Source organism: Miscanthus floridulus, chromosome 14, assembly GCF_019320115.1.
Source record: "Miscanthus floridulus cultivar M001 chromosome 14, ASM1932011v1, whole genome shotgun sequence".
In the NCBI taxonomy this organism is placed as follows: Eukaryota; Viridiplantae; Streptophyta; class Magnoliopsida; order Poales; family Poaceae; genus Miscanthus; species Miscanthus floridulus.
This window is the reverse complement of record NC_089593.1, coordinates 49,866,650-49,892,627: the sequence shown is the minus strand read 5'-3', so window position 1 is coordinate 49,892,627 and position 25,978 is coordinate 49,866,650. Positions and strand designations below refer to the sequence as shown.

The 25,978-nt window shown below is 41.1% G+C and overlaps 1 protein-coding gene across 1 annotated transcript; it reads right to left on the bottom strand.

The window, feature by feature from the left end:
• Positions 1–1,654: 1,654 nt before the first annotated feature.
• LOC136505977 (uncharacterized) lies at positions 1,655–6,178 on the bottom strand. The gene is made up of 2 exons (XM_066501105.1): positions 5,871–6,178; positions 1,655–2,043 (listed from the first exon to the last, which is right to left on the bottom strand). Exons 1-2 carry the CDS (start codon positions 6,024–6,026, stop codon positions 1,960–1,962), a joined length of 240 nt encoding a protein of 79 aa, XP_066357202.1. The 5' UTR covers positions 6,027–6,178; the 3' UTR covers positions 1,655–1,959.
• Between the last annotated feature and the right edge of the window lie 19,800 nt (positions 6,179–25,978).

Genomic DNA, 25,978 nt, shown 5'->3' with positions numbered 1-25,978 from the left:
CACAGAAATTCTTGTGTTTCTGAGAATGCTAGACCCAACATCTCCTTGCTGCTTCAGACAGTGTCTGATGAGATCAACATTTGAGGGATGGCTGGAGCATTTAAGCTCTAGGAACTCCTGGTGAGGTCGCAGGCCCCAACAACCTAGGTCTGGGGGTATTTGGTCGAGGTCGTGTTTGTGTTTGTGTCTGTGGCGTGTATATAGGCCTCTTTTTGTAGAAGTGTGGGAGTGTGTTCTTGGTTGGGGTTTTAGTCCTTAACCGGACTTTTGTACTATCTTTTCTCACTTAATGAAATGACACGTAGCTCTGGTGCGTTGTTCGAGAAAAAAAAAGGCTCCAAAATGTACCTTACCATACTTGTGCAAATGAACTGTTTGATTATTTTTGCACTTCGTAACCATCGTAGAACTATGGTTGCTCTGCATGTTCTACGGTACAGCATGTTCAGTTGGTGCGTAACTTTGTACTATCTCTGTTCTAAATTATAAGTTGTTTTGATTTTTTTGGTACATTTATTTTGCTAAGTAACTTGATATAATATTAATATATGTCTAGATACATAGCAAAATGGATGTACAAAAAAGTCAAATCGACTTATAATTTAGAACGGAGGAAATAGCAGCTAATGTTAGACCAAGTGTTGTTCACACCGAATGTTCGACGAACAGAATGGTCACCATATTTTTAGCAAATTTTGACAAGAAAAAGGTCAAATGGTGTGTAGGGCACGTGGCTAAGAATATGCACTTGTAAAACCACATACATACCCAACACATTGCGAGGATGCACCTAAGAAATAGGGATGCGTTTAAGGTGCAACATAGCAACGTTTGGCATGCAATTAGCGCTAGAATTTTAACCTTCTCTCCTTGAGCCCCAGGCTCAAAATACAACTCATTTGGATTCATACTAGAAAGAATTCCCCTACGTTCCATAATCGGCATATAATAAAACCACCCCACAATCTCAATGAAGTGCTACTTCCTTAGTCCCTAAACAGATTAACATCTAAAGTTTATTTAAGTCAAACTTTTTAAAATTTGACCAAATTTATATAAAACAGTACTAACATGATTTCAATAAAATATAGTATGAACATATATTTCATGTCATATCTACTTACACTAATTGTTTCATAAACATTAGCCTTTTCTCTATAAAATTCAGTCTGATTTACTCCAAAAGTTGATTTACTCAGCCGAAAAGAGTACCACACAGGAAAATAAAATATCATGCCGTATCATATCTTGTCGTACCCGTTCATCAACGGATCGAATCGGGTCTACCTCATCTCGGTTTAATCTACCACCGTCCACCGCATTCGCCAACCCACCACAAGCTTGCAAACGGCACACGCAGCCTGACATTTCGTAGCGATGCTTCCTTGAACCATCACCATATATTGTTAATGCAGCACATCAGCACATGCGAGAGTATGCAACACATAGCACACCACATGTGACAACATCTGTCCTTTGATGGCACCAGATTCTTTCAACGTGTCTTAACCAAACTTGCAAGCTTCGAAAAACGGTGGCAAGCTGATGTCAACGACAGCAACGGGTGCAATGCATTACATTACATTACCGCAGACAACATAGCATATCAGCATATGCATAATAGTAGTTAGACTGACTTATGCATGATGCAGAATAGATGAAATCAAACAAGCTCAAAACGTATTTTTTTTTTCCAGAAGTAACATGGAAACAGCGAAATCGAAAACGATGGAATTCGGGACGGGACAAAGATGTAGGAACTGATGTAAGCAGAAGGGGGCAAGGTTGCATGTGGTAGCAAGCAATGATGTCTTCTGGAAGAAGAAAGTAAGATTTATACACGCACTTGGCTTTCAATACGAGGACAGCAAACTCAAAATGCTGGGGGAAATAGTTCAGGCTTCAGCTTATCATGTAAAGGTCATATGACCTGCTCCAGTTGTGTATTGAGCTCCAAAGCTACTGTTGTTTCTCAGCCGTGGAAGCCGTGTTTGACGCTGACTTGGATTCTGATTCACCACAAGCCCTTATAACTGCCTCATTCTGAGGTAAAACATTGCAAAAATATTACTTGCCTGTCATATGAAGTGCTGGATCTGGATCCTAGCAACAAAGAAAAGACAGTTCTGCAAGAGACTACTGAACAAAACGTGCAAATCAAACTTGCAAGGAGGAAACACTGCTGTTCACTTTTACACGTTATTCATCAAGGTTTCAGACCTAAAGGTCAAGTATTTGTAACCTTAACTTCTGAGTAGGAAGACACCTATTTGCATCCATAACTTTAGTATAGGAAGGTATTTAGGTATTGACATGAGATCCATCCATTGAGCATTTTTTAACATCAGATTATCAAGTTGTCTAGCCGACCCTAGTTGCAATGGGATCAACCAGCCGACTAGTCGAGTCATTCACCAGCCCGTTGGCCCTAGTCGTCCTGTATATTTCAAAACCGATATACTATATGGTATAAAGCAAACAACAAGAATATATAAGCACTAGAGCAGCAGATTCTTGTGAGATTTGACATCTAGTTGGTCAGTTACTTGTGAAAGAAGTGTCATGCACTTCTGTACACACATGTTTATGTATTATGTAAGCACTAAGCAGAGAGCAGCGGCAGCAGCAGTAGAGCATGAGCCATGCATGAGACAAGAGCACAAGCCCAAGTGGGTGCAGGGAAACCCTATTGGGGTGAAAAAAAAGAAAGCCCAAGTGGTCCAGCTGCAGCCCAGTATGCTGTCTGAAGTCTCCAGGCTAGTCGTGCACCACCTAATCATTGATTAATCGTGATTAGTCGATGACTAATCAGACGAATTGATTTCTGGTCAGTTAAACCAAGTCGTAGAGCCTAATCAAGGTCAAGGGACCGATTACCGACTAATTGCGATTACTCGCAATTAGTGGGACAACTTGATAGTACTGGATAAAGGAAGAGTTGGGTGCAAAAAATGAATAACTACTGCCTCAGGAATGAGCAACCTAAATAACGAAATCAGTATCTCTGCATGTATGGGCTTTACCACAAGGATTCTGAATCATGATGCAGTGTACATACAATTCTGTTTCCAAAATTATCTAAAGCCAGTTAGTAAGATGCATGGTATCAGCTTATAGTAGCAAGATAACACACTTGTACTATGTCTTTTACTCTTTTATCATCAGTTTGTTACAGAAATGTAAGGAACATCTAATGGAAGTAACTTGAATAATTGTGCATTATGCTCCATGTATCTAAATCTCAATAAAAGAAAGGATCAGGAGAAAACAAGTGACCAGTACGGCCATTCAATACTTGTGCAGCAAAACTGCACCAGCTCAGAGGTAGTGTGTTCAGGGGAAAGAAACACTTGTGATTTATAAAATGCAATAGAATAGAAGGATCAAAAGTTGACGAAAGCATACTTGTGATTTGTGAGCAAGCAACAAAACTAAGCTTGACAGATGGTGATTTTCTTAAAGATCAGTTAAATGGACCTAAATCTAGGTTTTCCAAACAAATGATCTTCTGTGACGCTATGCATCTATCAAACCAAACAAGAGGCCATTAACACTGATCCCACCAAAAAAGGACTCTGCACTTGTGGTTGCACTGTATCGTAGGAAAATATTCAGTGCAAACCACATCTTCAATGGAATTGTGAGATCCCCTAGAAAAATATACTTAGGAGTTTAAGATAAATTTGAACAATGCACATCCATAGTGCATTCTATAGATGTAAATTGCCACAAAATTTGAGATTCAAACTGAACCTAAAAATTCATATGCACTGAAGACAAAATTCCACCTGAAATTTGTTATTTTTGTATGAGTTTTTACAAAATGAGTTTGAATCTCAAATTTTGTGGCAATGTACATCTATAGATGCAGTATGGATAAGCATCATTTCAATATTTTGGAATGCTCCTAAGTATATTTATCTAGGGGGGTTTCAAGATTCCACCGAAGATGTGTTTGCACTGAATATTTTTTTCCCATGTATCATATATGTCACATGTGGGCATGGCCGCATGGGTAATGGAAGAGATTTTGCCAACATTTCTAGACACTCTGATCTGCAACAAGCTAGGCTCATGAATCACACAAGTTCCAATTAAAAAATTAAGGGATTAACAGGGAAAACTCAGGAGCAACTATTGATGCTTGCAAAAATAAGATTCAGGCAGGAGCAGGAAAAAACAAGTATTAATGCAGAAAACAAAAAGCATAGCAGAGCAATGCACTGAGGACCTGCAGCACCATGCTTCAGAAAAAGGAAGCACACTGTGAAAAAAAAAGAGTTGTTTCCTTTTGTTAAGCAGTCATATGTTATAGGCTATTCCAACAATATCCAATCAAACTACTATACGAGTCAAAATGAAACGGTTTGCCTCAACCAGGAAGAATGAATCATCATAGGTAAGCATCGTATACTCTAAAAATTCTTCTAAAAATACTGAACCCAATCGTTGCATAAAAATTCGTACCGCACTTTTATGTTTATGAGCTAAAGTTCTAGCACATGAAAGTCGAAGTATATATTTTAGTCGATACAAAGTCTGTTTTTTCAAAGATCCACTACGATAATGAAAAAGATTTATTCCAAATAGAGATCCTATTCTACAAGCTGAAGCTACACAAGATCATGAGGGTACAGGTCTTTCTTCAAAATGGTGTATCATACCGCGTAAATTTTAAACATAATGTTGAAATGTTGTAATTTTGTGAATAAATGTCAACCAAAATACTATCTTCTCAGTGAGCTTGGTATCAATGTGATGTACTCCATGGTAATCTGTTGCCTATGTGATCATGATGCAAGCACGTAGCAACACACAGGCACAAGCCTAGTTGCCAGACAAGACAAACAGCAATCCAGCAATAACTCCATGTGCAAAACAACACAGAAATAGAGCAACACCCTCGCTGCAATTAAAGAATCCACTAAGTAATGTTTACTGCTAGATGCTGGTTATATCTTTCACCAAAATAGAGAAAAATAGAACTTACACTGAATTAGACCTGAGCTCTGCCAGCCTAGAGGTTAAGTTTAACACGAAGGCAACTCAACTGCCCATATACTTCAAAGCTCTACACTAGTCCACGACATTTGAGATCAATAGACAGAACGCTTGAGTAAATGACTGAATGAAAAAAATGATATTTGTGGGATTAGATCCCTCCTATTGGTTGACAAATGCAGCTATCGCAGAGACGTGCCCATGATTATGAGGAAATCTCATATACAGGGAAAAAATGGCTGCCAATTTTGGAGGCAAGTTTCAGGAATAACATTTGCAAATCATCAATTGAAACCTTTTATGCAACTCCTGCATGACACAAGTCGACTTTAATAATCCAATCTAGAAGCATTAACTATTTCTTAGAACCTATTGCATTTATAGGTACAGCAAGTTTTCCAGTTTTACTCTGGAGGTAGCTTATTACCTTCCCTAATATTATGGCCAAGTAGCAGGAAGAACAAACCAACAAGGTGCAAAATCAAGTTTTAATTTTAATAAAGCAAAAATACAAACGAGTTCCTGACAGGAACTATACAGAATCCCCAGAGCAATTCGATAAGGCTAAGATAAATATGTTCAGTCTTTTGTGTAAACCTCGTCATCGTCGATTCGTCGTCCCCTCCTAGAAGGCAAGAACCCCTTACTCTCAAATCATAGGCATGCTGCATGCACTCCAAAATCGAACCACGGCGAGTCGGAATAACTGATAAGCTAAGTCCATTGGAAAATCAAGCCGAAGATTCAGCAAGCAACAATCAAACCAACATGAACCACGAATGGGTCGAAGAGCCCATTAGCTCTCCCCACAACGCTGCACGTATAGCACCGGAGCGGGAACGTAATAGAGGAGGAGCAAGGTAGACGACCTGCCAGAGCCGCTTGAGGCGCTTCTTGGCGTTGTTCTTGCGGGTGGTGGTAAGCTTGATGCGCTTCCACAGCAAGCCCGGGGAATCGTTCCGCTTGACCACCTCCAGCGCCCGCGTCGCCCAAAAAGCGCCCCCCAGCAGGCCCCCGGCCGCCATCGCTGCTGGATCGGTAGGCCTCTTCTTCCTCTGGTTTCTCGCGCGTCGGCGGTGGCGTTGGCGGCGGTGTCGCTCGGAGACGGTAGTGAGCAGGACGGGACAAGGGTTTTGGCAAGGTTTGGGCTTGGGCCTACGGATTAAAAGTTACGGAGTAACGGTATTGTCTCCAGTCAATGACACCCCTCTCGCCTCTCCTTTTTATTTTTTTATTTTATTTCCTTTTGCTTTTTAATTTTTACTGTCATAACCTAAAATTTTTCTTCTATACTATGAACAAATTTTAAGTGAAAAAAGTTCTTTAGGATTAAATAAAAAATATTATGTTGGATAAGTTGTGTATAAATTTTAGAGACGTTCAACAACGAAAAGTTATTTGTATAAGTTACATTATTTATAAAATTTGGTATATAAAGTTTTAGTTAGAATTTTTTGTTGAGAAATTATTAGGACAAATTTGTCCGTTGATAGTTATGAACAAAAAATGGGTTGCAAAGGTCTTATATAAAATTGTCATGACAAGTTGATTATAAAATTATATGAAATCTATATTAAAAAGGCTGAGATAACAAGTTGTGGTGATAAGTTTTGTCTCATAAAATGTAATGCACAAAAGTTATATGTATACATTCCAAAAAAACAAGTTGTAAAAACAACTTTTCTAAAAAAAGAAAAGTCACGTAGGTTCTTTGATGTTTCAGTTGGTTTATAATCTAGCCAACATTTGCTGATTAGTGTAGCCACCCTCTCTGCTCAGCCTTCTCCACCCACTCCTCCGCCCCATAGCTAGACTTCCCTCATCGCCCTCCGTCTCTCTGTTGGTGGTCACTAAATGCCAAATTTGATCGTCAATTCTCTTAGAAATATTGGTGACCTAGCCTCGCTAACATGCATATTTAGTTTCAAATAACATATTTTCACATGTACTTGGAGAATTTTGGTCACATGAATCTTTTAATGGAAAACACATGAAATATGGCAAATAAGTCCAAATTCTGTTCCCAACAAATTGCCAACACACATACAAAGACCATAAAGCCAACTCCACTCCAATTTGGTTCAAACCAAAGGCACACGGGGAAGATCAAGACCACAAAGACATGGCACCATCCTAGGATTCGGCTTATCCTAGGTGGGAAAGGCAATTTGGCCGATCCCCCGGGATCTCCTCCTGGCGGATCTTCGGTGCACCTCCTTAGGGTGTCATTCCCACCTATAAAAGCATAGAAATAATGGGTTTGTTGATAGTCTAGCTGTTGCCACACAACTTGCACTTGCAATGAGAGTAGAGGCATCATTTCCAGTAATGCGTCATTTTCTTAGGAAGAAATAATTTGATCAAATTTACTACAGTAAAGCTATTTTGCAAGTTGAGAAGGATTTTGAAGTTAATTATTTTTTGGTTATGGTTGATATGGCAATTAGTTCATTGAAAAGCAGATTTCAAGGACTCTAGTCATTCAATGGAATATTTGGATTTCTAATGAATTCAATATCCTTGAAGTCATTGGATGGTGTTGATCTAAAAGTCCAATGCACTAAATTTGTAGAAACTTTCTCTTCGGATGGTTCCTCAGATGTTGATATAAGTGACTTGATTTCTGAGTTATGTGTTATGCATTTTACTTTGCCAGATAGGGCAACGTCTGCTATGGAGAATTTTGAGTTTGTCATAGAAGCAGATTGTGTTATCGTAACATTTCCGTTACTTATCAAATCCTATTCACTATGCCTGTGATTATGGCCTCAGCTGAAAGAACCTTTTCATGTGGCAGAACCGTCCAAATTATATGATCCATATGCACCTATCATTGTATTTCAGACTTCTGACTGCTACACATGGGAGCCAGACAACTCTGGTAGTCTGTCGGGTGTCCTTGGGGAACCCGAATCATCCACTTTATCTTTCTAAGCAGGATACATTACAGAAGACATTGCAGACTTACAACAGTTTATATAATTAGGTTACATCAGAATAAACAGCAAAAGTCTTATAAACCATAAGTTTATAAATCAGTTATTAAGTTATTACAAACTATAAGCTTTGGCCAACTAGGCAGTAGGGTAGCATGACAGGTACCACTTGATACAACACACAAAAGGAGGTTCACCATGCCTAAGGGTGCACAACAAACTCTTCTACCTCTGTCTCTTCTCCTGCAACAAGGGTTTAACAAACCCTGAGTATAAAGGTACTCAACAAGACTTAACCGATGAAAATGGATGACTCCAAAGATATGCAGGCTTACGGGGAATCAAGGTAAGTCTGTAGCAAGAATCAAGATTTAACTTTTACAAAAAAGCTTACTAATGGTTGATTCTTACTTTCAATATTTTAACTTAAGTTAAGCCATTACAAGTCTTCAATTTACACCTGATCTAAATCAATCACTTCTTTAGACATCTCATATCATGACATTATTACACTCGGACCTTTCATAGCCATGTCGTAACCCTCATCGCAGTCAAATTTTGGCCTCGGCAGTAAGCTATCGACAGTGATGATCATAGCCCTCACTGTCGCTATCTGAGACCGTCTGTGGTGTACACTACACCGCCGCATTGGCTTATGATCCGTCCATGCTAAGGTCCTTACTTCCATCGCATTGGAGCATGACCCGCTTATGTGGGTATGCACTAACGTCACCGTATGGCTTATAATCCATCTGTGATCAGATCCTTATTCTATCACATTGGAGCACGACCCGCTTGTGTCAAGGTGAACATCACCGTCGCTTCGGTGTATGAACCGTTTGGTCATAGGGCATGGTCATCGTCGCGTTGCAGTATGATCTGCCCATGATGATACTTTAGTCGGTGTCGGGTTACTAAATGATTCGGCGGTGATACACTATTGACCCCTGCCATATCATATGAATAGCGGTGGTGATGGCCGTCTGCTTCACCAACGGTAGGTATACATCCGGTTTTCATAATGTATTTACTAATTTAGCAGAGCCTTAATAACTTATTGAACACAAACCATACAGATTTAATCATTACGCATCATTCATCATGTCCACAACGAAGAGTACTTGTTATAATAACAATGCTCAACACTAACATAACAACTGTGTCAACTCATGAATTAACACAAGCGGTACATCGATAACATAATAAAGGTTCTGCTCCCTATAGACTTATATAACTAAAACGAGGTAGATGTGGTCCGCTCCTTCAGATTGGCACTCCTTGATCAACTTGGTAGCCAATGCAGCATGAAACCCCTCTTGTTACTCCCATAGCCATTGTAGGAAAATTGTTCAAAAGCACTAACACTTCAAAACCTGCAGAATGCAAAGTTTTACTGCTCTGAACAAAATTGGACTATATATATAGAGTCAAAACAACTCCCTACCTAAGCAAAGACATGTCCTAACAACAAAATACATCATATGCACCTTTACTGCTCAGCTAATGACTCCATGAACAAGGGAACATAAGGCAGATAGTGAGGTCCGTTCAAATAAATACTCTAGGTACTTCTAGGATAGCAGACGACCCAGGCAGGGAGGACATGAACTTTTCTGTGCCTCATGTCATATGCCATTACTGTTCTGTCCTCCCAGTAAGGAAAATCAAATTCCATTCTAGGTGAACTACAATCACTCTGTAGTCTGCATTGGCTTCCTCGGAATTGAGTCGAATATTGTTCAATCCAAATAGCTGCAGCATGTTCACCATATGCTTTAATGTCCATTTACTAGTACCATAGTCTTCAAGGATCCAGATTGAAAGGCCAGACCTATTGTTGACGGTAGTTAACATTTATCACAAACTATCAATATACCTTTCATAAATGATTAAAATGGATCACCAGCATAGACTTAGGGGTTTTAACTAATAAATTCCATGAGTTTTGGTGAATCTATATTTCTAGCAGGATTTAATCAAAAACCCACCAAGGAGGACCTATTCATCAAAGAAAATCATAGAATTTCACAGCTGGACCAATGTGGGAACACTCAAGATGACTCTAGGAGGCTCTCCACCGAAGCAGACCCTGTGCCACTACAATGTGGGGCCAGCCAGCCCCACCTATAGGCTTGCCAGCCTATGGGCCCCTCCTGTTAGCCTCTCGTTGCTACATTGGTTCTCCACCTCCTCTAGGATCACATCTACACCATCCTTTTAAGTCGGTTTGATCTAAGGGTCTAGGATGCTTGAAGGCCCCTATATATACCTGCATGTACCCCCCCTCCTCTAGGGCATGAGGCATTTGATCCTAAGAGCCTAAAGGCCAGAAACCCTAATGCATATTTCACTAGGATCAGAGCTAGCAATCAAAAGAAGATTAGTACTCAATAGGATCTAGTCTTGTATTAGAAATAGAGTGATAGAGTGAGAGGGAAGAGTTTTGAGGAAGTGCCGGCCTATTGGTGCTCTCTCTACGGCTTGTACCCTGATAGAATCAAGTTCTTCTTGAGCTTGCTTCTAAGATTCTCTGGTAATTAACTTCTAATTCAAGTAAGCATCTTGTTCATATTGTTCTTCAAGTTTGCGACTCTTTTGAGTACTTTAATCCTTGTAGCTCCTGGGTTAAAGTAGTATTCGTAGTGTAAGCGTGGTGCTTAGACCTGGTTACTCGTGAATGTACCCAATCTAGATCGGTGGTAGCTCATGAGGATGACTCTTATTGTGTCATTGAATCCTTTGTAGTCCACCTCCCATTGGTAGGCCTAGCAGGACCTTGTTCCTATAGGAAACATACCCTGCCTATGTTTTCTTTAGTAATATCCCCAAAATTGAACAATATAAGACAAAGCTTACCAAAGTTAGAACTAGAAGACGCTCGTGTTATCTAGCCTTGATTATGAAGTTGGGTTAAGTTAAATTTAGTTATTCTCACACACATTTCCTCGAGTTTGATATAAAACTGGATACTCCTGGTGAAGTGCTACATCGGTATAATACCTGTGCGCTTGTGGATTATTCTGTGTGCATTAATTTATACCAACAATCATTTCTGGCGTCGTTGCCATGGAAATAGTTGCTGAGTTAACTTTGAACCTAGCTTAACCTTGTATCATTATTCTTTTATCTTTTATCTTTTCCTTCCTTTTACCATGGATCTCGCATCCACCCCTATTTACTAATACGCTACACCTATGAGCGTACGCCTAGAGCCACTAGAATCCTCAAAGCCTATCCTAACATTTGGCTATGAGCTTTGCCCGTGTTTAATTAACATGGTCCAGGATCAATCTTTTTTAGGTGAAGATGATGAAAATCCCTATTCTGACTTAAATGAGTTTGAGCAGACCTGTGCATGCCTACACATTGCGGGCATGTCGGATGAAACCTTACAATAGAAGCTCTTTCCTTTCTCTTTGATGGGAAAAGCTAAATGTTGGTATAAGCTCACCATAGGGAGTAGACAAGGAGATTGGAAAGCCCTGTGTTCCAGCTTTTGCCTACATTTCTTTCCCATCAATAGAGTAGTCAACCTTCATTCAGACGTTCTATCTTTTAAACGAGAAGAATAAGAATCTCTAGGCATGGCATGGGAATGTTTTAATTCTCTAATTAATACTGGCCCTGCCTTGCCATTCAAGACCCCATTCTTCTTCAACACTTTTACATGGGTCTTGATAGGAAAACCTTAAAGCGTCTCGATATGGCCTCAAGAGGCTCGTTCCTCCATGTTTCTGCCAATTCAGGGAGAAGCATTCTTACTAAAATCCTAGAGAACACCCCTGATAAAGTAGAAAAGAAGCTGCTAGAAGAGGAATCCTAGATAGCTGAACCAGAAGTTTTGCCTAACCCATCACCAACTTCAGCTATCCTAAATTCCAAACCACCGGAAAAGGAGGAAACTCTAATTTTAGATTTCATGCTTGAATTCGAGGATGAACTTTTTGATGAATACAGAGATACCTCAAATTATCATACCATGAGGAAACCCTAGAAGCCTAGGAAATCATCATCCTATGAAGAACCTTTAGACCCTTCTAAGGAAGCTTTCCTTAAAAAACTATGAAAGAGCTAGTGTCTATAATAAGCAATGAATGGTTAGAAGAATCAAAGCTTTCCTCTGATGTGATTTGTCTAGATTCACCTTCTATTTCCATTTGTTGCCAAATCAACAAAGTTCCTTTCGATGCTCTTTATAATCTAGTTGTGGGTGTTAACGTCATGTCTGCATCTTTTGCTCATGATTTATTGAAACACATGCCATTAACCCCAACAACAAAGTTATTGAAAGTCTTTCAGGGCACATTCTCCCAAGTTTGGGGATATTGTATGTCCTCCCTATCCAGGTACAAGGAACCATGGTTCATTTGAGCTTTTATATCTTTGATATCATGGAGTTCGACCTGTTGATAAGACAACCAATTGAAAGACTTATTCAAGAAGGACAAATGGGGAAGTTGAAGATAAGTCTCGGGAAAAACTTTAAGCTTTCTATACCCATCACTCATTCTCTAAATACTGAGACTAAGTCAATTCCTGAGGAAGACCCAATGGAAGAGGTTAAGGTTGCATCCCTTAATGACTTGATCGAACCCAACTTTGAAGATGATGTCCAGTTCTTCATCGAGGAGGAAGAGGAAAATCCTATAGAGTCTGAACCTCTAGATGAATTGCTAGAACCACCTATGCCCACCATTAAACTTAAACCCCTACCTTCTGGTCTTAGATATGCTTCTCTCAATAATGATCAGGATTCTCCTATGATCATAAGTGATAAACTTTCTCAGGAAGAATCCCTTCGCCTGATAACTGTCTTAGAAAAGCATCACTCTGCTTTCGGCTACTTGCTCTAGGACCTTAAGGGAATTATCCCTGCTCTTTGCACCCATCACATCCCTATAGATCCTAACTCTACACCTTTGTAACGCCCTAGAGCCCAAATGGCTTAGATCCACTCTGCATGTTGAGCGAACCACACCTACCACCATCCCACTTACGCTTTCGTCCTCGCTTCATGTAAAAGGATTAACCCGGGGATGGTGGGATGGACTCTAGAAGCCTTATATGTCGGTATATCCCACCTTTAACAACCAAGTTGGGACTAAACTCTCTACAATATCTCATTAACTTGCACATGGGCCAAATTTCAAACTAGGCCAGATGTGACATACACCCCCCCCTCAAAGGAACCGATGTCCTCGTCAGCCCAACACACCCACAAACCAGGCAAACGATGACCAGGAACGTTCCCTCTTAGCACACACGACCGTACGGTCTAGTGCCGGCACATGTGCCATGCCGTGCACCCCACAGGGCCTACATGTGCAATGAACCCCATGTCCGCACACCTAACCCACACACTCCCGTGGCTGTGAAGGTTGGCTCTGATATCATTTGTAACGCCCCAGAGCCCAAATGGCTTAGATCCACTCTACATGTTGAGCGAACCACACCTACCACCATCCCACTTATGCTTTCATCCTCGCTTCGCGTAAAAGGATTAACCCGGGGATGGTGGGATGGACTCTAGAAGCCTTATATGTTGGTATATCCCACCTTTAACAACCAAGGTGAGACTAAACTCTCTACAATATCTCATTAACTTGCACATGGGCCAAATTTCAAACTGGGCCAGATGTGTCAACCTTCTAGGAAGCCACAGTGTAGGCTTAATAATGCGATGAGAGAGGTTGTTAAGAAAGAGGTCTTGAAACTCCTGCACACTGGGATCATCTATCCTATTTCATACAGTGAGTGGGTAAGCCCTATCCAAGTTGTGCCTAAAAAGGGAGGCATGACTGTTGTTAAAAATGAAAAGAATGAATTAATCCCCCAAAGAACCATCACTAGATGGCAGATGTGCATTGACTACCAAAAACTTAACAAGGCAACAAAGAATGATCATTTTTTGTTGCCCTTCATTGATGAAATGTTGGAGCGACTAGCAAATTACTCTTTCTTCTATTTCCTTGATGGGTATTGAGGTTATTAGCAGATTCCAATCCATCCTGATGACCAAAGCAAAACCACCTTTACATGTCCATATGGAACTTATGCTTATCGTAGAATGTCTTTTGGATTATCTAATGCTGTAGCTTCTTTCCAAAGATGCATGATGTCTATATTTTCTGATATGATTGAAGAAATCATGGAAGTTTTTATGGACATCTTTTTTGTTGATGGAAAAACTTTTGATGATTGTTGTGAAAATTTAGACAAGGTTTTGCGAAGATGTGAAGAAAAGCACTTAGTCCTTATTTGGGAAAAATGTCATTTCATGGTTAGAGAAGGCATAGTGCTTGGACACTTGGTGTTCGAATGAGGGATAGAGGTAGATAGAGATAAAATTAAAGGAATTGAACAATTACCTACTCTTATAAATATTAGAGGGATCCGTAGTTTTCTTGGTCATGCGGGGTTTTACTGCCGCTTTATAAAAGATTTTTCACACATTGCTAGACCACTCATAAATCTTTTCGCTAAGGTTGTTCCCTTTGAATTTGATGATGCTTGATTGAAATCTTTTTATATTCTTAAGAAAGCACTCATCTATGCACCAATCATTCAACCCCCTTGATTGATCGCTACCTTCTGAAATGATGTGTGATGCTAGTGATTATGTTGTGGGGGCAGTTTTGGGACAAAAAAGGATAAGAAGCATCATACAATTGCTTATGGTAGCAAAACTCTAACAAGACCTCAACTTAATTATGCAACAATTGAAAAGGAACTCCTGGCTATCGTTTTTGCTATTGATAAGTTTAGATCTTATTTAGTAGGAGCTAAGGTGATTGTCTACACTGATCATGCTGCTTTGAAATACCTGCTCACTAAGAAAGATGCTAAATCTAGGCTTATAAGATGGATTTAGTTACTCCAAGAATTTGACTTAGAAATAAAAGATAAAAGGGGAGTAGAAAATTCTGTTGCCGATCACTTGTCTAAATACAGTTTATGAATTCACAGGAACTACCCATCAATGATTCTCTGCGTGATGACATGCTCTTCAAGATCACAAAATTTGACCCCTGGTATGCAAATATTGTTATTTTTATGGTTGCAGGTTATGTACCACTAGGGGGGACAAAAGGAAGCTCATCTACGAAAGTCATCTCCATATATGGGATGAGCCATACCTCTTTTAGGGTCTACTCTGATGGCCTACTTAGGAGATGTGTACTGGCAGAGGAAGGCATCAAGATTATAGAACGATGCCACTCGTCACCATATGGAGGACATTATGGTGCATTCCACACTCATTTGAAGATATGGCAAAGTAGATTTTTTTTGCCAACCATGTGTGAAGATATGAAGGACTTCATCTAGAGGTGTAGAGTGTGTCAGAGGCACGAGAATATCAATTCAAGATATGCCATGCCACTCACCACCAACCTCTAGATTGAACTTTTTGATGTCTTGGGTATCAACTACATGGGATCTTTTCCGAAGTCAAAGAACTATGAATACATCTTGGTGGCAGTTGACTATGTCTCCAAGTGGGTTGAAGCGATGCCATGCAGAGCTGCTGATACTAAGAACTCCAAGAAGATGTTTGAAGAGACAATATTTCCACAATTTAGAGTTCCAAGAATGGTGATTAGTGATGGAGGCACTCACTTCACTTACAAGAACTTTCACAAGTACTTGTTAAGACATGGGATCTATCACAACGTTGCTACTCCATACACCCTTAGACAAGTGGCCAAGCAAAAACATTGAACAACCAAATCGAGAATATTCTACAAAAGACGGTCAACGAGATGGGGACTGCATGGAAGGATAGACTACCCGATGCATTATGGGCATATAGAACGGCCTATAAAACACCACTTAGAATGTCACCATACTAACTTGTCTACAGAAAGACCTATCATCTACCTATTGAGCTAGAATTCAAGGCTCATTGGGCCATCAAGCGATGGAACATGGACTTTGAAGCTGCCAGAACTAAGAGGAAGATGCAACTCTTTGAGCTTGATGAATGGCATGAAAAAGCATATCACAACACCAAAATATACAAGAAGAGAACCAAAAGATGGCATGATAAGAGGATCAAGAAGAAAGAGTTCATCCCTAGAGATAAGGTATTACTTTTTAATTCTAGGGTAAAATTCTTTGGGCATGGAAAACTTCAAAGCAAATGGAAAGGACCATTCAAGGTGATAAGCACTTCATCGCATGGAGCGGTAACACTTCAAAATGATGAAGGTATGTTATTCAAGGTAAATGGCCACCGTCTCAAGATCTTTCTAGAACCTAAAAAACCACTTGAGGATTTGGATGAGGTAGATTTTCTGATTTTACCATAGATTTACACCACTGCCATCCTCTTTATGTTTCGTTACGGATAAATATACTTTTTGGGATTAGAAACTGCCATGAGAAATATCTCTACAGGAGGACACCATGTGGGACCGGCTGGTCCCACCCTTAGGCTGGACAGCCCCACTGTCAGCTGCCTCATGTGCGGTCAATTCTCTTGTGTATTCTAGAACCTTCCCCTCCTCAATCCCATAGTTTTTCGCTGCATTCGGTTTTTCCTCGTTATGAGAGCCCTAATAGATAGATCTTGACCCCTACTGCAAGTTTTTCCAACTATATAAATGAGCCTCTGCCTGCCTCCATGGCCATTCCATCAAAGCCTTTCATCTCCAGCAGCACCAAAGCTCTCCACCTCCCTAGTTCTAATGGCCAGAAGACATATCATTCCCTACGGAGTTGACAAACCCATACTGCTAAGCATCATCCCGCCATGAGGAGTAGCTCCTGTTCTCTCCAACCAATCTTACTTCGCCCAAGCCATCCATCATCTAGTCCTTGCTCTGCCGCCGCCATGTCTACTTCTCAAACACTAGCCATGTCAACCCGACACGCCACCAATGATCAAGGTCCTGAAGGAGATCAACCTCCTTCCTCCAAGGGCGAACATGACATTGACTGGAGTTAAGACCAACAAATTTGGAGATGTCACATGTGCAAAGTACAAGTCGGTCACGCCTCGCTTAAGCATAGATGGAGTTCGCACTGTACCAAAACAAGTGAAGGTTGTTCTGCCAAAAGAGAAGAAGTGGACGCCACCCTCTGTTCCAAAGAACGATGAGAAGCGCCAATGTCCAACTGTCACCATGCTGCATGACAAGATCGAAACCCTCACTGATTATACCCACGCTCTATAGTTTAGGATAGATAAGGAGCATGTTTATCGCAAGAACTTAGAATATGAGCTTAGTATTTTAAGTCACAATGTCGTCAACAAAGAGAAGTATGAGAGTTAAGAGTTAGGTTATGGATTGATAGGGCATAGCTAGGTTAGTGTTTAGGTCGTTTGCTTAGCTCGGATTGTTAGAGTGGTTGAAGTTTGTGCTAGCCAGTTTAAAGTTTGTGTTAGGTTGGATTGTGTAATAAAGTGCCCTATGATATTAATTGAATCTTATTACTATTACCTGCTCTCTATTTTTTGGATATGTGTTTGTCTCCATATGTTGTGCATAAAGGTAAACAAGAAACAAGTGTGGGGGGAAGCACACTGCGACAATAGAACGGAATTCGATCGCAAAAATTATGAAATTTAGGAAGTAATGGACCAAGAACCACGTTGACCAAAGATGGACCTGAACAGGCTCCGGAGCAGGCCACCCAGTCTCCCTCTCGGGCCAGCTAGCTCACAATAGTGCCCCCTTGCCTCACACTTCATCCATGGTTAGGTTTGTGGCCCATATGATCTATTTTCACATATTTTGCTTTCTGTTTCGAACCGAATTGAAAATCCTATGATAAAACAACTTTAAAACTAAGGAAAATATTATTTCAGTCATGACTTAAGGATAGACTCACATAATACTTTTCCTAGAAGTCTTGCTACTATTGGGAACTATGGGGGTATGACCCCTGGTACCCGCAAGGCTCCACGTGGGCCGAGCCGCTAGGGGAGGCCTAGCCCACAAGACTTTGCATGGGTCGCACCACTGGTCAAGGCCTAGTTCACAAGACAACGCCACATGAAGTATGTCGTAGGACGATGTGCTTCACAAGGCAACATAAAGATCCTCAATGATCTACGAAATCTGCTCGGATATGATAGATATTGTACAATCTGTAACTTCCTATCTTGTAAACCGATCAGAATAGAAATAACCGATCTGTAACCCTACCCCAAGCTATATAAGGCGGGTAGGGACCCCCCCTCATTTTGGATCTGAACACACGCAATACAATCCACAAAGACACATGACGTAGGGTATTATGTCAAGCGACGGCCCAAACCTGTCTAATCGTTGTCTCTTGCATTCCGTGTCACCATCCGGTTTCCTCACGCGCACCTCCACCAATTCATCTACTATCGTGGGCATACCCCTCAGTAGGCTGCCGACCAGATTTCATCAATAGGAATATATTATTAGGGACCCCATGTTACTTAAGTTGTTGTGGAATGAGATATAGTAGAATAATGAAAACTTGATTCTTGATGTCTTGTTATTGAAGAATTTTATTTCAAAAAGTTAAAAAGAATAGCTACACCTCTCATTTGTGGTAACCAATATCCCACTAGAGCCAAATGTGATATATAGACTAGGAAGCCTTCTACATATATTACTTGTCATTGTATTGAGTTTGGTCAAACCTTGTGACCCTTGCTGAGAAATTTATCATGCTCTCAAGATCAAGATCACGTACACTCCATATTTGTCTGCTGCTCCTACACTAGTGGTATGCAACAACATGTTTTCCATTCACCAAAAATGTTCTACTCCTACACTAGGAATAGACACAAAAATATGATTGTTAGGATAAATGCTCCAAGTTCTTGTTATTGTCTCTCTTGAAAAGTTTCAATTACAGAAGAAGAGGCATAGGCTATGCAAGAGTTATTCATGAAAGAAAAAGAAAATATTGAAAAAATGGACAAGTGTCCAAGATATCTAAAACAATGGATACTTAGATGCCCGCCATAAAAAAAGAGAAAAAGAAAAAAAAAGAGAGAGATGAATAAGATAGCTCATGTGTTCTTGCAAAAGTGTTTCAAGTTTCAAACAAGAGAGACATGTTTCAATGAGCGTAGTAGAATTAGGATAGCCACCATATACATTTGCACACACATGTACATCTTGATCTAAGAGTATGACATTTTTCTCCTTGGATCATTGTTTTGACTTTACAATATATGCAATGCAAGTATGCTCTTATATTCATCCCTACCCGAGCCGAGGATGAAAGCATAAGTGAGATGGTGGTAGGTGTGGTTCGCTCAGCGTGCAAAGTGGATCTGAGTCGTTTGGACTCTGGGGCGTTACAAATGGTATCAAAGCCGACCTTCGCGGTCACGGGCGCGTGCGGGCCAGTGTAACACCCTAAAATTTGTATTCTTTTAAAATAGTAAATTTAATTTATTTATGTTATTATATGTGCATTCAAATATAGGAAAATAATAATTTTTATGAAATTAAAATCCATCATAAGGATATATACATGTTGATGCACTCATGCTGGAGCATTGTATTTAATATGTTGAGTGGTTTTTGATTTAAACTCAAAAGGATTCAAAACTCATTTGAAAATCTATTTGGAAATTTGATTTGGAAAAAGAAAAAGGAAATACTTTTCCCTCTCCTCCCTTCCTCATTTCGGCCTGTTGGCCCAAATTTCCGAGCCGACCCGCTCGCTCCTTCTTCTCCTCCTCCTGCTTTCCTTCTTGGGCTGGCCTAGCAACTGCCGCCGCGCCAGCCCAGCTTGGGCAACTGCCACCGCCACGCCCTCCTCCTTCCCTCAGCCACTGACCCCTCGGGCCCACATGTTGGTGCTGTCCCCCTCCTCTCACGCATCCCGTGTTCGCACCCGGTCCAAGCCACAACCGCCGCTCCGCGCCCACGTCACGCGTCGTGGGAGCGTCTCCCCGTGCCTGGCCTTTACAAAAGCGAGCCGAGCCTGTCCCCGCTCCCTTTGCTGCCTCCCCTGCTCCTTTTTCGCGCTCGCTGCGCCTAGTCCAAGCCACAACTATCGTGCCGAAGGGCGCCAAGGTTCACCGTCTGCCCCTCCGCATGGACAGCCGTCCTTGAGCCCCTCCGCCTCTGTTTTCCCCGCGATGAGAATCCCCTTGCTCCCCTCTTTCTCTCTGTGCCGTTACTTTCAATTTTCATGGCTTCTAGAGCCCTAGCCGCATGCGCCGACGAGCTCCACATCGCTGGCCATGGCGACCGCCGCCTCGGCTCTCTCCTTCGGCTGCCTTCTCGGCCTGGCCGAGGTCTCCTTCACCCCCTCTATCCCCTGGTGATCTCGGATGAGCAAACCGTGGCCCATAAGCTGAGTTCCCCGCTCGCCGACGTGTTCCTTACCGCCGGCCATGGCTAAGCCGCCGCGGCCGCACTGTTCCTGGCCGGCGTCCACCCTTCTCTCTCCCTCCCATCTAATCTGAACCACCCATCCATGATCCAATAGCTCACATAAGCCGCTACCCCTTCGCGTGGTAGTTTTGCTAAGGAGTCCCTAAGCTTTTCTAAATCCTAACCTCGCAGTCCAAAACACATTTCCTGAGTAAGCTTTCTCCTTTTGAAAACGTAAAATATACTATTTTAGTCCAAAATACGTTTTCAGTATTTACAGAAATGCCATTGCACTATTTTGCTTATAAAATCGTCGTTATAAGCTTCGATTTGACCCGTTCAAATTTCGTTAGGTTCGCAATTAAGTTTTCTACATGTTAATACCACTATTAACCCTGTTTGCAACATTTAAGTTTTGAGATTAGATTTAGTTAAATAAATTGCTATAGGAAATCTCATTTAAATCATAACTTTCGCGTTTTAGCTCCGATTTTCAGTGAACTTCGCGTTGACGTGATCGTAGCGAGATGTAGATTCTTTTCATAAATATTTTATCTTGTTTTCTATACTAGTTGGTGTACTGTTCTAACCATAGGATTGTTTGCTTTGCATGAATATTCCTGGAATGTTGTATGTTGCCGTGTTGGTCGTGTTCAGACGGTGAGGAGAACGTTGGAGATCTAGAGTTCTTCGACGACTAGCAGGACCAGCAGGAGTTTGTGAACCAAGGCAAGTATAGCATGGGCCTACCTTGATGTCCTATTCACTTTAATCATTTACTCATGTGCATGTGTCTAATTTTGATAACCATAAGGACATTCTAGTCATTTGATGACTTGTTCCCTTGACTCCTATGGGTTAATTGCATATGGGTAGATTGCTAGTGCTCTAACTGAACATGATCTATACGATGGTGAATGGTTCTATGGAACTAAAAGTATAACATGATTTATAACAACTGATCCATAGGGCAAAGGTGCAAATGACTTTTGATCATGTTGCTCCCGGCCCTCCATAAGGACTTATCTATCAGCAAAAGCTGGGACTGACAATGCAATTGTGAGAGTCATATGGCTCTGACTTTAGCTCAGTAATAGGACCTTTTCTAGCTTGTTAGAGGTTACTTTTATGGTGCAAAAGAGGCTTGCCATGTTGGGTATAGGGCTGCCTCTGTTCCTATGTGTATAGCCGTGATGGATATGTGCCATAGGAAAGGGGGGTTCCTACATCTACCTGCCGAGGAAACCTAGCGGCCCTAACTTGTTAGAGAAACCTATGAAATGGCTTCATAGTGTACCCGGCCCGCTCACCTTGGTAGTGACATTTGAGTAATTAACCCGGGCATATGGGAATCACGACTCGCGATGAATGTGCACCACCTCTACATAGGGTTAGAAACTGTTATAACAGCCGTGCTCACAGTCATGAGTGGCCTAGAAAACTTATAGAATAATTGGTTGCTCATTGTGGTTCATTTATGATGGTTTACGATGATAATATGATGCAAGGATTCTGATATCTGCTTATGTGGGTATAAATGGGAGCTTAAGCATAACTTGATTATACTTGTTAATAAAATTTGGACTTACTAAAAGTGCTAATTACAGTAAACCTATGTCATCCTTTTTAAGCTTCATAACCCCATGTTATCTTGTTAAGTACGGGAAGTACTTACGCTTGTTTATTTCTATATTTGGATAAAAATCCTGGATGGGTAACAGATGACAACGTGTATGAGGAGTTTCCTGAGGATTTTTAGGCTTGTGGTCAACCAATTGACCTTCCCTGTGATGGTGTTCCACGAGAGAGAGTTATCTTTTATTTTTCGTTGTGATGTGTAAGACTAAGTTATGTTAATATCGTGATGTAAGATACACTATGATGATACTCTTTTATAATTTATTAGCTTGTGTGTGTGATTGATCCCTAGGCACACATGAGTTAGTGCATTCAATTTTATCCTTAAAATTGGGTGACAGCCATGGGCATGGACATGGGGTTCATTGCACATGTAGGCCCTATGGGGTGCACGGCGTGGCACATGTGCCGGCATTGGGCGCATGGTTGCATGTGCTAAGATGGAACGTTCCTGGTCATTGTTTGCTCAGTTGTGGGTGTGTTGGGCCGACGAGGAGGTCAGTTCCTTTGAGGGGGGGGGTGTATGTGACATCCGGCCTAGTTTGGAATTTGGCCCATAGTGGCCCATATTCAAGTTAATGAGATATTGTGGAGAGTTTAGTACCACTTTGGTTGTTAAAGGTGGGATAGACCAACATATAAGGCTTCTAGAGTCCATCCCACCATCCCTGGGTTAATCCTTTTACACGAAGCGAGGATGAAAGCATAAGTGGGATGGTGGTAGGTGTGGTTCGCTCAGCGTGCAGAGTAGGATCTAAGCCATTTGGACTCTGGGGTGTTACACAATAGCCCAAAGTTTCATGGTAGACACTTTGAATTCCACAGTGCATGTATGACTATGAATTGTTTTATGTTGATGACTAGTCCTAAAGTTATGTCTTGAGTAAGCCATCCTTTTATCGAGGACGAGTAAAAGCCTAAGTGTGGGGAAGTTTGTTGACGGTAGTTAACATTTATCATAAATCATCAATATACCTTGCATAAATGACTAAAATGGATCACCAACGTAGACTTAGGGATTTTAACTTACAAATTCCATGAGTTTTAGTGAATCTGTGTTTCTAGCAGGATTTAATCAGAAAAACCACCAAGGATGACCTATTCGTCAAATGAAATCACGTAATTCCGTAGGATAAACAACATGGAAAGACTCTAGATGACTCTAGAAGGCTCTTCACCAAAGCATAGCCAAAGCCCTTGCTAGGTGGGGCTAGCCGGTCCCACATGCAGGACGGCCGGCCTATGGGGCCACCCTGTCAGCCTCCCGTTGCTATGTCAGTTCTCCACCGCCTCAAGGATCACATCTATGCCATCCATTTAAGTTGATTTGATCTGAGGGTCTAGAATGCTTCAAGGGCCCTATATATACCTGCCTGTACCCCCCTTCAGGGCATGAGGCATTTGATCCTGAGAGCCTGAGGGCCAGAAACCCTAATCCATATTTCCACCAGGATCAGAGCTAGCAATCAAGAGAAGATTAGTCCTCGATAGGATCTAGTCTTGTATTAGAGATAGAGGGATAGAGTGAGAGGGAAGAGTTTCAAAGGAGTCCTAGAATGTCGGTGCTCTATCTATGGCTTGTACCCTTGGTGAAACCAAGTTCTTCTTGAGCTTGCTTCTGAGATTTCTCTGGTAATCGACTTCTAATTCAACGAAGCATCTTGTTCATATTGTTCTTTCGGCTTTATGACTCTCTTTGAGTACTTTAATCCTTGTAGCTCCTGGGTTAAAGTAGTATTCATAGTGTGAGCAGTGGTTGTCGAGGACCTAATACCGGGGTACCCAATGAGGTGGAACTAATAACCATCGAATGTTGACACTTCTGATCAGACAAGAATGCTACTACGCTTCTTGCCCGAACGATGGAAGATGTGTTCCACCTCGCCCGACCATCGAGGGCTAGGCTTCCGCCTCGCTCGATGGCTAAGGGTGGGCTCCTACCTCGCCCTGACGTCCAAGGGTAGGCTCTACCTCACTCGGTGGCTAAGTGCTAGCCCCAGCCTCACCCGACGTCCGAGGGAAGGCTCTGCCTCACCCGACGACGAGGGCTAGCTTGTGGCAGAACCTCCTAAGGAATCGGGCCCATGTGCACCTATCGTTGTCTTGACAGACCTCGGATAGCGAACATGAGTTCCCAACAACTCAACAGGTCTGTTGGGTGTCCTCGGGAAACCCGAATCATCCACGATTCTCTTTTCAAATAGGATCCCAATCACAGACATTGTAGATTACAACAGTTTATTCAAATATATACCAGAGTAAAAGATAGCGGAAGTCTTAAGATAACATAGTTACAAACTAGTAGTTTTCAAACTTACAATACCATAAGTGTCATACAACCATAGTAGCAGGGATAATATTACATTAACATTATTTATCATACAAACTAGTGCCTTGTCCAAAGGCCATTCATCACTCCTCATCGTCATTGACTTCAAACACAGTCATGCAGTAGGGACCAAAACAAGCCTGCGCATGCGACTCACCTACAATAAGGGTTAACAAACCCTGAGTACAAAGGTACTCAACAAGACTAACCTGACGTAACGGGGTGTAAGACTTTAGAGATGCAGGGGTTTGGGACAAGGTAAGGATATAGCAAAATTCAAAAGTTCTTTGCCAAAAGCTTACTATTCTTCATTCTATTTTCAAGTTTTACCCCTAAGTTTCTTTAGTTTATTACTTCAAACTAAATGTACATTTCCCATATTCCATTCCTTCTCATTCCATTCTTTTCTCATATTTTAGTAATTCACCAGTCCTGCATTGCTTCTATAGTGAATCGAGTCTCCATATCCACGGAGCACCTGCAATTCGAATTGATTCAAGTCCCAGCTGGGGATTCCTTATCACACGACATATGTAGAACTTAATCTTGCATATATCAACCTCGCTACGAGATCCTCCTATACTAAGCCGTCTCCACGCCACCCGAGAGCACAGCACACCTCAAATCCGGCCACATTCCTAGCCACGAGGGTACATGCTACTCCCGCCATCTCTCCACTCCCAGTGCGTGGGCATTTGTCTTAGTATCGGATTAGCCAAAGTAGGCTTACCGGAGTATGTGACCAGTACTACAAAGTGTCTCGTTCAGAAGATCCACAATGAGTGGCCTTTAAGCGACTTAGTCGGCAACATTACCCAACATTCAAGATAAGTTACCCGACTAGTCTCTAGTTCATTCTATCTTCTTTCTTTCTTTGGCTAGTATGCCATCTTTGAATTGTGTCAATACTTTTACTTTGAAAGCCTATCATAAAGCATACTAAGCATACTACAGCCATTGTAAAAGAAAACATCTTCAAGGATGGTAAACAATTAACACGGTAGGCAATGCATCAAGTAGGTAATATTTGAATTAATCAACTTAATGCAATAAGTAACATAGGTGATAAACTTTTCAAAGTAAACAAGGTAAGGGTTTAATGCATAAACCGGGGCTTGCCTTCGTTGATGATCGCAGGTTCCGAATCAGTATCACGATTATCGAATCCCTGTGACAACCGAGGATTCTTCCAGAACTTGTTCAACTAGAATCGTTTCGCTCTCGGATTCTACTGAAATGATAACATATGCTTTAACATGATGATAACGTAAACATGATGCTTTCACTGGTACATGAAATGTAAAAACACCTCGAATACTGATTTTCCTTCACGGTACAGTTGCAAGCCAACAAAACCAACTTGCAATCCTACCATCAAGAACCATACATGTGACTTGACCAAATGAATCTTGAAACTCTACTAGTCACAAAACATGACCAAAACAAGATTCAACACTAATCAAACACTTAGGGTTTGCTTTTATTTATTTTTGAATTAATTTGGAAATAAGCCCAAAAAATGAACTTGTTCCAAATGACCTCAAAATTTTATGTAAGCTTCCTTATGACAAATTAGTGTACCAAAACAAATTTCATAATTTTTGGAATTATACAGTGACCTACAAAAATCATGGAAATTGCATTTATCAATTAATGGACTGAATATTTGAACATTAAAATTTATTCAAATTTCAAGTTTCAAATTTTTAAACCATACTAGAACATGTACAGAAGCTACACACAAAATTTCAGAATTT